Genomic DNA, 12,416 nt, shown 5'->3' on the forward strand with positions numbered 1-12,416 from the left:
TGTGGAGTGGAGGACCTGGGGAGTTTCAGAGTTTCCAGCACTTGGACACAGGTACAGACCAGTTCCAGTGCATCCCATAGTGAGGAGCCAACCCTGCAGCAGGTGAAAACCTCACCTGGTGCTGGCAGTAGCCAGCATGTCCCCATGGTATGACATGCTCTGGATCCTCACAAAGTAGTTGAGGGTCAAAAACTTTACTTTGAGGGTGACAGAGCACTGCAACAGGCTGCCTGTAGAGGTGGTAGAGTCTCCTTCTGTGGAGACTTTCAAAACCTGCCTGGATGTGTTTCTGTGCAACCTGATCTAGGGCTTTAGCAAGGCAGTTGGCCTAGATGATACCCAGAGGTCCCTTCTGACCTCTACCATTCTGTGATCCTCTGGCATGTGGCCCTTGCTCAGCCCTGGGGTCTCTGCTAGTCCTCTTCCCCATTGGTCTGCCTGACAAACAGGATACCATGGGACATGCAAGGCCTGTTTGCAGACAGTGATGAGGCAGTGGACCTGCTCCAGGGGGACCACTCATGATTCTTCCTGATCCTATGTGCAGAAGTGTTCATAGATATTGCTGCTGCTTCTTTGTGTTCTGTCTTGAAGGCAGACAAAACACTATAGCTTGTAGAAATGAGGTGGCAAATTATTCCTTGGAAAGCTCTGGAGGAGAGCTTCCCTCATGTTGCAGTATGGAGGCTGTCCAGTTGAGACAGCTTTGTTTCCTTCTCCTCCAGTTTTTGTATCCTCTGCCCTTTGCAATTAGACAGCCTTCTGCTGAAAGTCAGATTCCTCAAATGGGAGGACAGACCACTTTCCTTTCTCTGCTTCTTGGCCTCTCCTGCAGGGGCCTCACCCTGTGTCCCTCCAGGCACTGGCATGTCAGCGTGCTTGCAGAGGTAACTCAGCATGCAGAGTGATGCAGGAGGCCCAGAATGGCCCCATCAGACTGACCACCAGCCCCAGCTGCTCTGCACACTTCCCATGTGAGAGCTGGGAGGCCAAGGAACAGGCTCTGAAGCACCTATCTCTGTGAGGGTTTGCAGGCAGTTTTGCTGTATTTGCAGAAGACATGGTCTCTGCAATCTCTTGCTGGTACCAGCTGTGATGAACTTGTTCAAGTTTTCAGATAACCTGTGCTATTAAAATTGCACTACCTGCTCTTGAGAGAAATCCAGGGTCACTGATCTTCCATATAATTGGCTTCCTGGGGCCTTTTTAATTGCCCAGAACTCAGCACACTTGAAAAGCTCTAGCTAAGAAATGTCACTGCACAAAACTCAGCAGAAGGGGGTGGGTGCAGGGAGCTGGCAACTTTACTTTTAAGTGCTGAAACCTTGCACTTGACTTCTTTGCAGCTTGGCAGAATGCAGTCTAGTTCCCAGGAGCAAGTGGAGGTGGGGAGAAATCTCAGGTATTGCACAACAGATAAATGCAGCAAACTATGATAGCAGTATGTGGGGGGTTTTGCTTGGCTGCCTGAGTTGAGGAAAGGGGAGTATAAGATGAGACTTCCTGAGCCTACATTAGGTGTCAAGCCTGCACTGTCTTTTAGTTCCTCTGCAGAAGACAAAAAGTATGTGACTGGGGTTTATTTCTGAGATTTTGAAAAGCAAATGCTTCTTGTTCTTAGTCTGCCTTCAGGTCCTTGTAACAGTGGTACTCTGTGGAATGTGAGTCTCAGCTTGAAGAGTCCCTTCCAACCCAAACCATTGTATGAGTCTACGATTTGGGAGAGGGATGCTGAGGGTGAGCTCCAGTGCATCCACAGGAAGCTTGAGGCCCTATGGAGTGTTAGCATGGGGCAGGCTCAGCACAGCCCCGTTGAATGCAGGATCCTTCCCAACTCAGCCTGGGACAGACCTCACGGCACATGTGGATGTGGAGGCTGACCTGGTGCAGGGACATGTTCAACCCTTCCTCACCAGGCCCGAAGCAAGCAGGGAGGAAGGAGCTGTTACTCTGGTGGCAAAGGAGGGACTCAGCCTCATAATCCAACAGAAGGAGTTGTCTCATGCTCCAGTGTGAGCTGAGGGAGTGGGGAGGGCATAAAATCAAGAAGGCTCCAAGACCTGTTCTATTGCTTCTGTGCTTGTGCAGATGTTCTCAGCCATGGCAAGCCCCTGGGACAGCACTGCAGTCAGAGCCGCGCAGCACGTTGTTCGAGCTCTCATTCTGATGCTAGTCTTGCACTGGCTCATCTCACCTGAGACCTTGTGGCTGGGAGGATCAGCCAGGTAGAGGATATTGAGTGGTAGCACTAACAAGGTTTCCAAAAAGGACCCTCCCTTCTCCCTGCTTGTTTTGGGCTAGTGGCCAGTGACTAGACTCCCCGAGAATAGTGTGTGTATAATGACTGTCTTGCTTGGTGGCTGTGCTAATCTCTGTGTGCTGGCGAGTCAGCCAGAGCTCAGAGGAACCAATCTGGGTCTCCCTAAATGTGTTCCAGGCCCACTTGCCTTTTGCAGTGATCGGGAGCACGGAGGAGCTGAAAATAGGAAACAAAATGATGAAAGCTCGTCAGTACCCCTGGGGCACGGTGCAGGGTGAGTTGAGCCCTGGGATTTTCATGGCATGAATGGTGACACTTCTGCTAGGAAGCAGGGAGCTCTCATAGAAGAGCAAGTGCCCTTTGGACTTTCAACATCTCACTGGGAGTGATTCTTTCATTAAATCCTTGTGTCATGCCTATAGTGGTAGTTTCTCTGCTCAGAAGGGTTGTTGAATTTGTTGGAGGACTGGACAGGTGGGGAATGTTTGTTTCTGCCCCCATCTTACTTCTTATCATGTCTTCTGACAGTGGAGAATGAAGCTCACTGTGACTTTGTGAAGCTGAGAGAGATGCTGATCCGTGTGAACATGGAAGACCTTCGTGAGCAGACCCATACACGCCACTATGAGCTGTACCGGCGATGTAAACTGGAGGAGATGGGTTTCAAGGACACTGATCCAGACAGCAAGCCCTTCAGGTAGGACCCTGGACAAGACAGGAGAGTTTGAGACAGGCATTGCTGGATGTGCTCTCTCTGTGTGTTGTGTATGTGTGTATCCTTGAGAGAGCATGTAAAGAACCAGTGCAGCAAGAAAACCTGCCAGGTCAGATAAATCCAGACTTCAGCAAAGGTGCTGGCTGAGTGAGAGAAGGTGAAAATACAGATGATGTGTGCAGGACTGGCTGTGACAAGCTGCAAGTGCAGGAGTAGAAATGTCTGTGCTGCAGAGATAGAGCAGTGTTCCTCTGAACTAGTGTTTGCTGCCAGCTGGTCTCTTCAAATTGCCCAACATTCAACATACAGTACAGGACAACAGCCTACAGACCTCAGAAACGGTTGGATAAGGAAGACCTTGGGCCTATGTGGGTGGGTGAGTAGCAAATGTGCTGTGGGCAAGTAATATTCATGGTGAGGATCTGATTTCAGAAGCAGAGTATGTCTCAAGTCATATCACTGGATTTTCCTTTCTTTTTAGCTTACAAGAAACTTATGAAGCCAAAAGAAATGAGTTTCTGGGGGAACTGCAGAAAAAGGAAGAGGCAATGAGGCAAATGTTTGTCCAGAGGGTCAAGGAAAAGGAAGCAGAGCTGAAAGAGGCTGAAAAAGAGGTGAAGACTGCAGTACTTGTATCTTCATGGTTGTGAGTGACAGGTTCAAACCAAGTAGATGGCTGCTGCCAAAGCACTTTTGGTTTAGGACTTTCTTATCAAGAGGTCTAAAGTTTCACTTGTGCTCAGGGGCACATTAAGGTGTTCATCCTGTAGGACAGAACTGGGTAAATGGTGCTTGTAGTGTACAACTTACTGCACCATGAAAATGCCATAGTCCTGATTCTGATGGAGAGTTGCAGTGTGGCAAAATTGTGTGAGAGAAGCAGCCCCTGATAGAAGCTTGTTATATGAAAAATAGACCCATACAACTTCCTTAGCATGGTGAAAAATCCTTTCATTTACTGACCTTTAAAGAGAAATAATGTGGAGACCTCTGGAAATGGATTAGTTTTTTTGTGATTACACTGTCCTGATTCTCTCCCGTTGTCTACAATGGTGCATCACTAGAACTCCCCCTGGTTTGTAAGCTGTTGTGGAAGGAGACTTCTTTGCTCTTTGTTTACACGGTGTCAGCTTGGGGCTAGAGGTAGAGCTCAACAGAGACTTGCAGGCTCAGATCTTACAGACTCCTTCCTCCTTCTTTTCCTGGGAATGGAGAATCTGGCAGTGTTGGATTCTGCTCACCTTTCTCCTTTCCCTCTAGCTGCATGAAAAGTTTGATCGCCTGAAAAAGTTACATCAGGATGAAAAAAAGAAGCTAGAGGATAAGAAGAAGACACTGGATGATGAAGTAAATGCATTTAAACAAAGGAAGACAGCAGCTGAATTGCTCCAGTCTCAAGCTCAGCAAGCTGGAGGATCACAAACTCTTAAAAGAGATAAGGAAAGGAAAAAGTAAGTTGCTAACCCAGTGGTGTTTGCTTTTTGGTAATTGTTCTCCTTTACTATTTTTCTGGGTGTTCCTATCTTTCTCTAGCCAGTCCTTATGAGAGGAAGGTTTGCAGCTAGATTTCATCCTTAGTAAGGCTGAGCAGTAGCTTGGAAGCATTTTACCTTCTTCTGTCATCCTGAAGAGCAGGGAGCAGTGTTAATCTCCCTCATTGCTCACTGTCAGCATGGGAAAGGATGAATTTGGTTTTATTCCCTGCTTCTCCCTTGTTCTGTCAGTGCTTGTAATGAAGCAGAACAATACTGGCTGCCAAGGCTAGGGTGTGGGTAGCAGGGATGTCCTGCTCCCTGCATAGAGAAGCATGTCTTGTCTCAGGACCACATTTGTTTAGGCTGGGAAAAAGCTTACCCTGTGGAAATTATTCAGGGAGACTAGTAGTCTGAATTCTGGAACATGCAAAATGTAAGGCTGCAAAATGAGGAGACAGACCTTAGGTCCTTGTAAGTGCTAGTACTCTTCTCCAGCCTTAAATCAGCTTTTGGCCCTCTACAGGAACAGTGAGAGGTATTGCATGGCTTTAGCATGAGTTTCCCTTACCAGGGACTGGTGTGACATGATCCAGCCCCTTGATGGGAGTCCTGTGATCTGGGCTGTCTGCAGTGCCCATGCCAGGCTTCTAATGCTCTGCAGTTGCTCAAAAGCAACCAGCTGTACTGCTGAAAGAGTCCTGGCTCACTTAGCAATGAGCAGTTCGTTTTCTTCTCACTGTGGTGTGTTCCTCAGAATGGAGAGCTGTGCCACCTTAGCATGTGTACAAAGAGCAGTGCACAGGTAGAAGGGGTCTGGTTTCTATACCGTGGGCATAATCCACTCTCTGCATACCCCTGGGACAAATCCAGGGTAAGTCTTGCCTGTGCACTTAAATACATGGAGAAGTGTTGTTAGTATGAACAACATGTCATGTGCCCAAAGAGCTGGCAGGACTGTTCATCAGGAAAAATAGCCCTTGACTACTAAACCTGAAATCAAATGAGATAGAAGAAGAAAAAACCCAGTAACCAGGAGACCCTGGTGCAGTCTTCCTAGTTTTGAGCTGGAGCTGCATCAATGTCAACATTCTTTTGAAATGAGCAATTAATGCTGCACTTTTTATCCATTCCTTTTTTCCACTGCATATTTTGATTTGCTCTTTTGAATTACCTTCAGGGGTTTTTAATACCTTTTCATACCAAGGAGCCTGAGACTGACTGGGGACAGACTTCTCTCCCCAGCCTGGACTGTGTGAGAAGCACACAACTGAGTTCTTTCATGCTTAGAGCCCTCAGACATGTGCACTGAGGACTGCAGACTTCAGCCCTGAGATCAGTCAAGGTCAGGAATGCAGAAAAGGGAGACAACATGCCCTGTAGTATGAGCAGTAAGTCACTGTGGCCCAAGTAACATTTCTGTTCCTAGAAGTAGTTTTGATCTCAGAGCTCCTTGACACCAAGCACTTTCACATGGAAAAACAGTGGTACTGCCCTTGTCAGCTGAGGACAGAGAAAGGCACAGGAAACTCCATGAGACAGATAGATTAGTCTTTGAGTCAAGTTTGGGAAAACAGCTGTGTTGCAAATGACTCTGCTTTCTTTGCTCTGTATATTCTCCTCTAACTGTCCTTAATAATTCATTTCACTATTTAGATCATAAATATCTAACAATTCATGAATTTCACAAGCTGTACCTTAGTTGTATCTTGTTCACTAGCAGCTGGCAGTACACTAGCCTTTTTCTTTCACAGGTGACTCTTTTAAACCCAAGCTCTGTAAGTTGCACTAATTATGACTCAGTTTCTTTTTTTGTTGTTGTTACATGATTATCATTATTAGCTCATACATGTATGCTGTTTTACAGTTAGCTGCTGTTTGGCTGCATGGTGCATGAGGCACATTGTCCTGGTAAGCGTCATTCACTAATCTGGACCTCACAGTGGGATCGGTTACAGTTCCTAAAAAAGCAGAGCCTGTTCAAGCCTAGGAACCTATAAGTATTATCTCTGTCTTCCTCTGCTTTCACCCTTACTGTACATGCTCCACCAGTCTCTCTCTACACATGCAGATGTAGAAAAAAGAGTGCAGTGAAGTTTTTCCTTAAAGATTCTGCAAAGTAAAATGCAGAGAGACTGCGTTAGGACACGAAACGTGGGAAAATAAGGATTAGATCTTCTTTTAAACCTTACACTACTTTATTGGCTCAGCTTTCTTTATTCCCTTAGAAATAAATTATATTCTTTAATCACATAAGCCATGTTGATTCTATGGCAACAATTGCCATGGAGATGTGGTGCTGATGATGGAACCCAGCTAGCCGTGAAAATGTCTTTCCCCTTCTCCTTCCTTCCCTCCCACCCCTCCAAGATACAGTGTTAACTTGTGGTGACAGATCAGGTGATGTAGATGCAAGACTATTTTGTATCCCCTTCTTCACATACTAACAGATAGTAAAATCTACCAAATCTAGAGCTTTCCTTTGTCCCAGAGCACCAGAGAATCACCAAACTTTGTGTATGAGTATGTGTGTGTAGGTGAGGGGGCACTAAAGAAGCTACTGTCAAGTAACCAGACTAATACCTAATGACTATTGCAGTTGAATATCCAAAGTCACAGTAGACGATGGGCTGAGCAGTTAGTAGATAATGAAGGCTCTCAGGATAGACTGAGACTTCATGAGATTTTAAAGTCAGTTGGGTCACCCATGGATGGATGTTCAGTTATAGCAGATAGCCACAAACCCACACTTCTGGGAGTTCTGCCAACTGTGCCCACAGCTAGAGTAAGGCTGGAGGCAGAAGAGGGCTGTATTCAGATATGTCCACAAAGCATGCCAGGGCCTTTGCCCCTGAATAAAGCCAGCATCCGAGTTTCCAAAGAGTTTTGCTGAGGCATGGAGAGTTCCCACTGAGCAGAGCCCTGTTAGGGGTGTTATGCTGTGAGTCTGCTCTGCTCCAGTTGCTGGGACTCTGTCCAGAGTGTCTGTGTGAGCAGGGACATAAGGTGGCCATATAGCCACGGGCAGGCTTGTGGGACAGATAAGGTTGCATGAAAGGGTTAACAAATCTGTCCCTAAGCAAGTATGTGCAGTTCAAAGTGGCAGCATCTACTGTGAAATGAAGGCTCATGGAAACAAAGATGTGTGAGAAATGCACCTGCCTGGCAGGAGAGCAGTGTCCTCATTAGGGTTATTAGCTAAACTGCTGATGACAGTGGTTTACTTATAGCTAGGTTGAGTGTGTTTAATTGAGCCTTTTTAATTTGTGGTTGATTCTCTGCTGAGAGGAACAAAGAAAGCTCCCACAGGAATGTCTTGCTTCTTGACACAGCAGCAATACTTGATGTCCAAGGCAAGGGGTGACAGCACCCCAGGACAGCACCATTTAACTATAAAACACCCTAAAAACTCAGCTTATGTCTACCCTCCCTGCAGGGAAAGCTGGAATTCACATTCTCTCCAGGATACAGTCCAAACTAACGTATGGTCTGCCCTTAAATAGGGAAAAGTTGATTCCAGGATTCCTTCTCTCTTGGCTCCACCAAGGGAAATGGGAAAGCAAGTAAACATAACATTGTCAGTGAGAGGCATTTGAATTTAATTTCAATGAGGCGTTCCACTTAACAGAAGAGCTTCAGAAGGGTCTTGCACTGACTTGAGCTTGCGGTCGTCTTGAGCAGCCTGGCTGAATGAACGTCTCTGCTGCCAGTGGTAGCTGTACAACAATGAAATGAACAATTCTCTGCTTATCAGGCTCAAAGAATAACACTGTTCACTTTGGTGCCGAGTACGAAGGCACAGCTAAAGTGCAGTTAGAGTGAACATTACTGATTTTTGCTGGCTTTGAATTGCTTTTGACAGTCCTCCTAACTGTCCACTGTTGTGTGCTGGGCTTTGAATCCAATGAATTTCTTTGTTCCCACCATACAAATGCAGATAGTGCCTTTTTCAATGGGCATTTGTCTCTGCTAAATTAAATATGTATATGTGGTACTTTTCCAGAATTCAGAAAAACACTCTCCATATTGATCCATGAAGTATTGCAGGGCTCCACTGTTTTGCAGGGACACAAACAAGTCCCAGTTGATGAGTCCTGTAGCCTGCAAAACTGTGAAAGGATTGTTTCAGAAGAGAAGTTTGATTCATCCCACTGCTGAGTATGTGTGCGTGTATGCATGTGTGCATCTGCATAGAGCATGTTTTGTAATCAAATTAAACCTTATTAACACTTAGCAACATTTCTTGGTGTGTGTGTGTGTGAGGAAACATTTATATTCTTGGTTTGTTTTGGTTTGGGTTTTTTTGTCATTAATCCATAAAACCATTAATCTGCCTTTTTCTTTCATTTTCAGTTCGGGTTTCCTGTAGAACCTTTCCCTTCACTCCAGAAGCGAATGCCCCACATTCAGTTAACACGCAGCTATGCCATTGTGCCTGTTTGCTCACCTTTACTCCTTGCTCCCTTCCTGCACTCACCATTTTGTCTTAAGCAAGAGCCCACACCCTTGGCTGTTACAGGCTATGGTTGCTCTTGTGAAGAACTCAGCAATAGCCTATGTGGAAGTGGCAAGAGATGCTCATTGCTGATTCCTCTCCCCCTTTGGGCAGTAGCAGGCTGCCCAGCGCTCACAAGGCACTCACAGGGTCCCCTCTTCTCAACTGCTCAGCTTCTAGTCTCCCTCCGCTCTGTGTGAGGGCTGCTTGGTGATGTGCAATTAGCCCGTGCGGTGGGACTGCTGTGAATGCAACCTGATGCTGCCATGGGGTGGGATGTGCTGTCTCGAGAGACTGGCTGCCCTCTCCCCTTTTTCATTTGCTCTATCTAACCCTCATTACTCATTACTCCCCCGTGCTGCCGTGTGCAACTCAAGTAATTTTTGCAAACCATCCTCACAGGCATGGGCCTGAGTCCAAATCTCTAGTCCCCAGGCCTGGGGGATTCTCAAACTTGGATCCACGGTTTGCAACTAAGTGTTCTCTGAATGCTGCAGGGGTCACGAAGGATCTCTTGCGTTGCCTCCTTCTCAGTGCGCTGGCCTGGATGCACATCCTGGATCCAATCTCAGGGAAAGCTGGTCACCTTGCTGTACATATCAGTGTTTGTGAAGAAAGATGATGATGTGTCTTTGACTTTTTCTCAGTGATTCCAACCATGTCTGGTTTTAATGCAAAAAGTATTGCCTTTATTTTTTCTATTTGGCATCTGTTTGGCAGATGCTGGCAGGTTGCTTCCCACATTTTCTATTCAGCAAAAGCCTTGTTTCACTGCATGATTTGCACTAAGGAGGAGGATGTTTTCCTCACTGGGGCCAGGAGATCACCCTGCCCAAGTGCAACGGTGGTTCGCCTGCAGGTGTCTTCTCTGTGTATTGCTGGATGAGTTTTGTTTTTAAATAAAGACTTCATCAGACAGTGAATTCTGGTTAACATTTACTTCTTTTGTTTTTTGTTTTCTTTGCCCTTTTTTTTACAGTAACCCATGGCTCTGTACTGAGTAATTACCCCTGAATGCAATGGGCTGGAATGGACCTTCATTTACTTGTTTAAATCGGAGGGTCTAATAAAACATGACAGCATTTCAGCTGTGACCTTTCCATGGTGTCACCCTTGCTTTCTCCTATATCCTCATTGTGATTCCGTCTGTACTGTGCGCTGGTGCTTACTGCTTTTGTTAAACCATGTGAAAAACAGTCATAACGAGGTTTTGGATGCTGCAACTTTAAAGTCTACAATCTTATTTCCCCCCTCCGTTAATAGATTCCCTTTCTCCTGGTCCCTCTCCATCCAGATAAATAAGGAATGTGGAAATAAGTTCTGTGAGTTATTTTTGCTGGCAAAATAACAACACAGTTCAAATTATTTATTGGTGATGTTAAAGTGACACCACCGCCTTAGTTTGATTATTGCACAATCGAGACAGAAAAACATGCTTTTCTCTTAGTGCTTTCTGTCATTTTCATGACATCATCTATCCTTTTTTTTAATTTGCTTTTATTTTTCTTCTGTTGCTAATTCATGCTACCTGAAGACCAGCATGTAATCCTCACTTCCATTTCAGACTTGCTTGTTGTGACCCTGATCCTTCAGTCACACTGTGTGCGGGTTCAATTCCCTGTATGTGGGTGAACCCACACGTCCTGACACCACTGAAAGATCAGGATGCATGCTACCAAAAAAAACCCCTTCAGATGCTGGGTTTTTGGAAGATAAGCACATCTCAGACCAAGCTGAGATGTCATGCTGGTTGATTCAAGCTGTTGCTGAGAATGTGGCTAGAAAGGGCGATGCTCACAAACAGTTTCTGCTCACAGCAGCAGCAAACCTTAACCGGATCAAACGATGATCTGGCCTCCATTTTCAGCAATCAAGGCAGTTACATGTAGCTCTTGATTGCACTGTATTTCCTCAGGTGTTCTGTTTCACCATAACTGCAGTTTTATTTCCCATGAAAGTCATTGACTGTTTTGTGGGTGGTGGTTTGGGGTTTTTTTTGAGCGAGTTAAAATAATTTGAGTATTTCCTTCTTTCCTTACTGTTGAACGTTAGCCTGCTCCCAACACCAGTATCAGTCTGTCAGTGATTTCTAGATTATCTGTTAAAAGGACCATTTAATGTGGCCTTTTTTCACCATGCTGCAGGTCACTGGTTGTTCTTCCTAGCTATTTGCTGTATTAAAAATGTTACTTAAAGTTATGGTAAAGGCTTTTTAAGGACTCTTTCAAAAGAAAATTCTATTTAATGTGATTTCCTTCAAGTACTTGAAGTACCACAAGGAGGTTCCATCTCTCCTCTGTCAGCTGTTTTCATGTTGCATCTCTTTTTCCTGCTTTTTGATTGTCTTCCTCTTTTTTGCTAATCCTCTGTTTTTTTCTCTTTTTTCCCCTTTTCTCTCTCTGTAGCTTTTTTTAATCTGTCTTCGCCAGCTGCACTGGGTCTGAGGGAGAAGACTGCCACTTCTAGAAGAGTTAAAGGGTCCTATGTCTGGGGAGGGGGGGAACAAATCTTCAGTGTTAGTGTTTTGGAAAGAAGCTCCTTTACTGACTTGCATGGTATCTAAAGTTGAAGTGTCTTGTAATTTGTGTGACAAGACAGGGTAAGAGGGGGGAACTGATTGCTTGGAGTTTTGAAAAGCAACAGAAACGTGATGTGGAGACTAACAATGTAGCGAATACATTTTCAAACATTGTTATGGGCATTTTTTTTTCCCCTAATTTTGTCTTTATTAATATAAATGTCACGGGCTTCCACGAGGTGTGAAGCCTGAGGAGTATTTTCAGTATGCTGTTGTTTGGTTATGGAAACTGTGCATTCAGAATCAAATATAAACACGGTGCAATTTCCTCTGTTAGCAGCCACGAAGTATTTAATTTTAACAAACAAATGGAGTAAGAAGAACTGTGTGTTTCCATTGGTGTCCTCCTGTGTCTCACCACCTTATTAAATAACCCCCATCGGCTGGTGGATGTAGGTCAAGTGGTACTTTGGTAACTAAACCTCCTCTTAAAGTTAGGTAAAAGTTAGCAGACAGCTAGCTGGCGGCTGGTATAAAAAGGATCCATCTGAATGCCCTACGAGTAGGGTGCAGTGTCCTCAAGAGTGTGCTGGAGCCAGCTTTTGCACTTCCCGCTCCTCCGTCCCGCTCTGCTCCCTGCATGCTTCCCCAGCTGCCGTCTTTCCTCCACGCTCTTCGTTTTGTTCCCTTTGTACACATGGAAGCGCGCCAGAGCCGCACCGAGTTCTGCACTCACACAACAAGCGCTGAAGAACCAGCACTGTTTAGCCCCATACCTTTCTAACTTTAATGTACATTTTAAATAAAAAATAGGAAAGCCTGTGTGCCTGCTGTCGTGTTTGCTGCTCCTGCGTCCCGGGCTGAAGGAATACAAGCAACCAGGCCAGCCCAGCGCCGAGTCAGAGGCTCTACAGGCGGCTACCCAAAAGGAAAAGCCAGCACGTTCAGGGCGGGCG

At 45.5% G+C, this 12,416-nt stretch overlaps 1 protein-coding gene across 8 annotated transcripts in view; it reads left to right on the forward strand.

The window, feature by feature from the left end:
* The window catches only part of SEPTIN6 (septin 6), a 30,093-nt gene extending 17,811 nt beyond the window's left edge, over positions 1-12,282 (forward strand). Inside the window, exons 6-11 of one of the 8 annotated variants that reach the window (XM_068152138.1) lie at positions 2,438-2,534; positions 2,789-2,957; positions 3,457-3,589; positions 4,236-4,426; positions 6,202-6,225; positions 11,348-12,282. In XM_068152138.1, the coding sequence (XP_068008239.1) occupies positions 2,438-2,534; positions 2,789-2,957; positions 3,457-3,589; positions 4,236-4,426; positions 6,202-6,205 (594 nt within the window). In that variant the 3' untranslated portion in view covers positions 6,206-6,225; positions 11,348-12,282. Of the gene's footprint in view, positions 1-2,437; positions 2,535-2,788; positions 2,958-3,456; positions 3,590-4,235; positions 4,427-6,201; positions 6,226-6,314; positions 6,359-8,800; positions 9,866-9,921 lie in introns of those variants that run through there. The other 7 variants (XM_068152139.1, XM_068152140.1, XM_068152137.1 and 4 more) reach the window with 7 other exon arrangements.
* Positions 12,283-12,416: the final 134 nt, after the last annotated feature.

Source organism: Melanerpes formicivorus, unplaced genomic scaffold, assembly GCF_026170545.1.
Source record: "Melanerpes formicivorus ecotype bairdi unplaced genomic scaffold, bMelFor1.0.p_v2 SCAF_22, whole genome shotgun sequence".
Classification (NCBI taxonomy): Eukaryota; Metazoa; Chordata; class Aves; order Piciformes; family Picidae; genus Melanerpes; species Melanerpes formicivorus.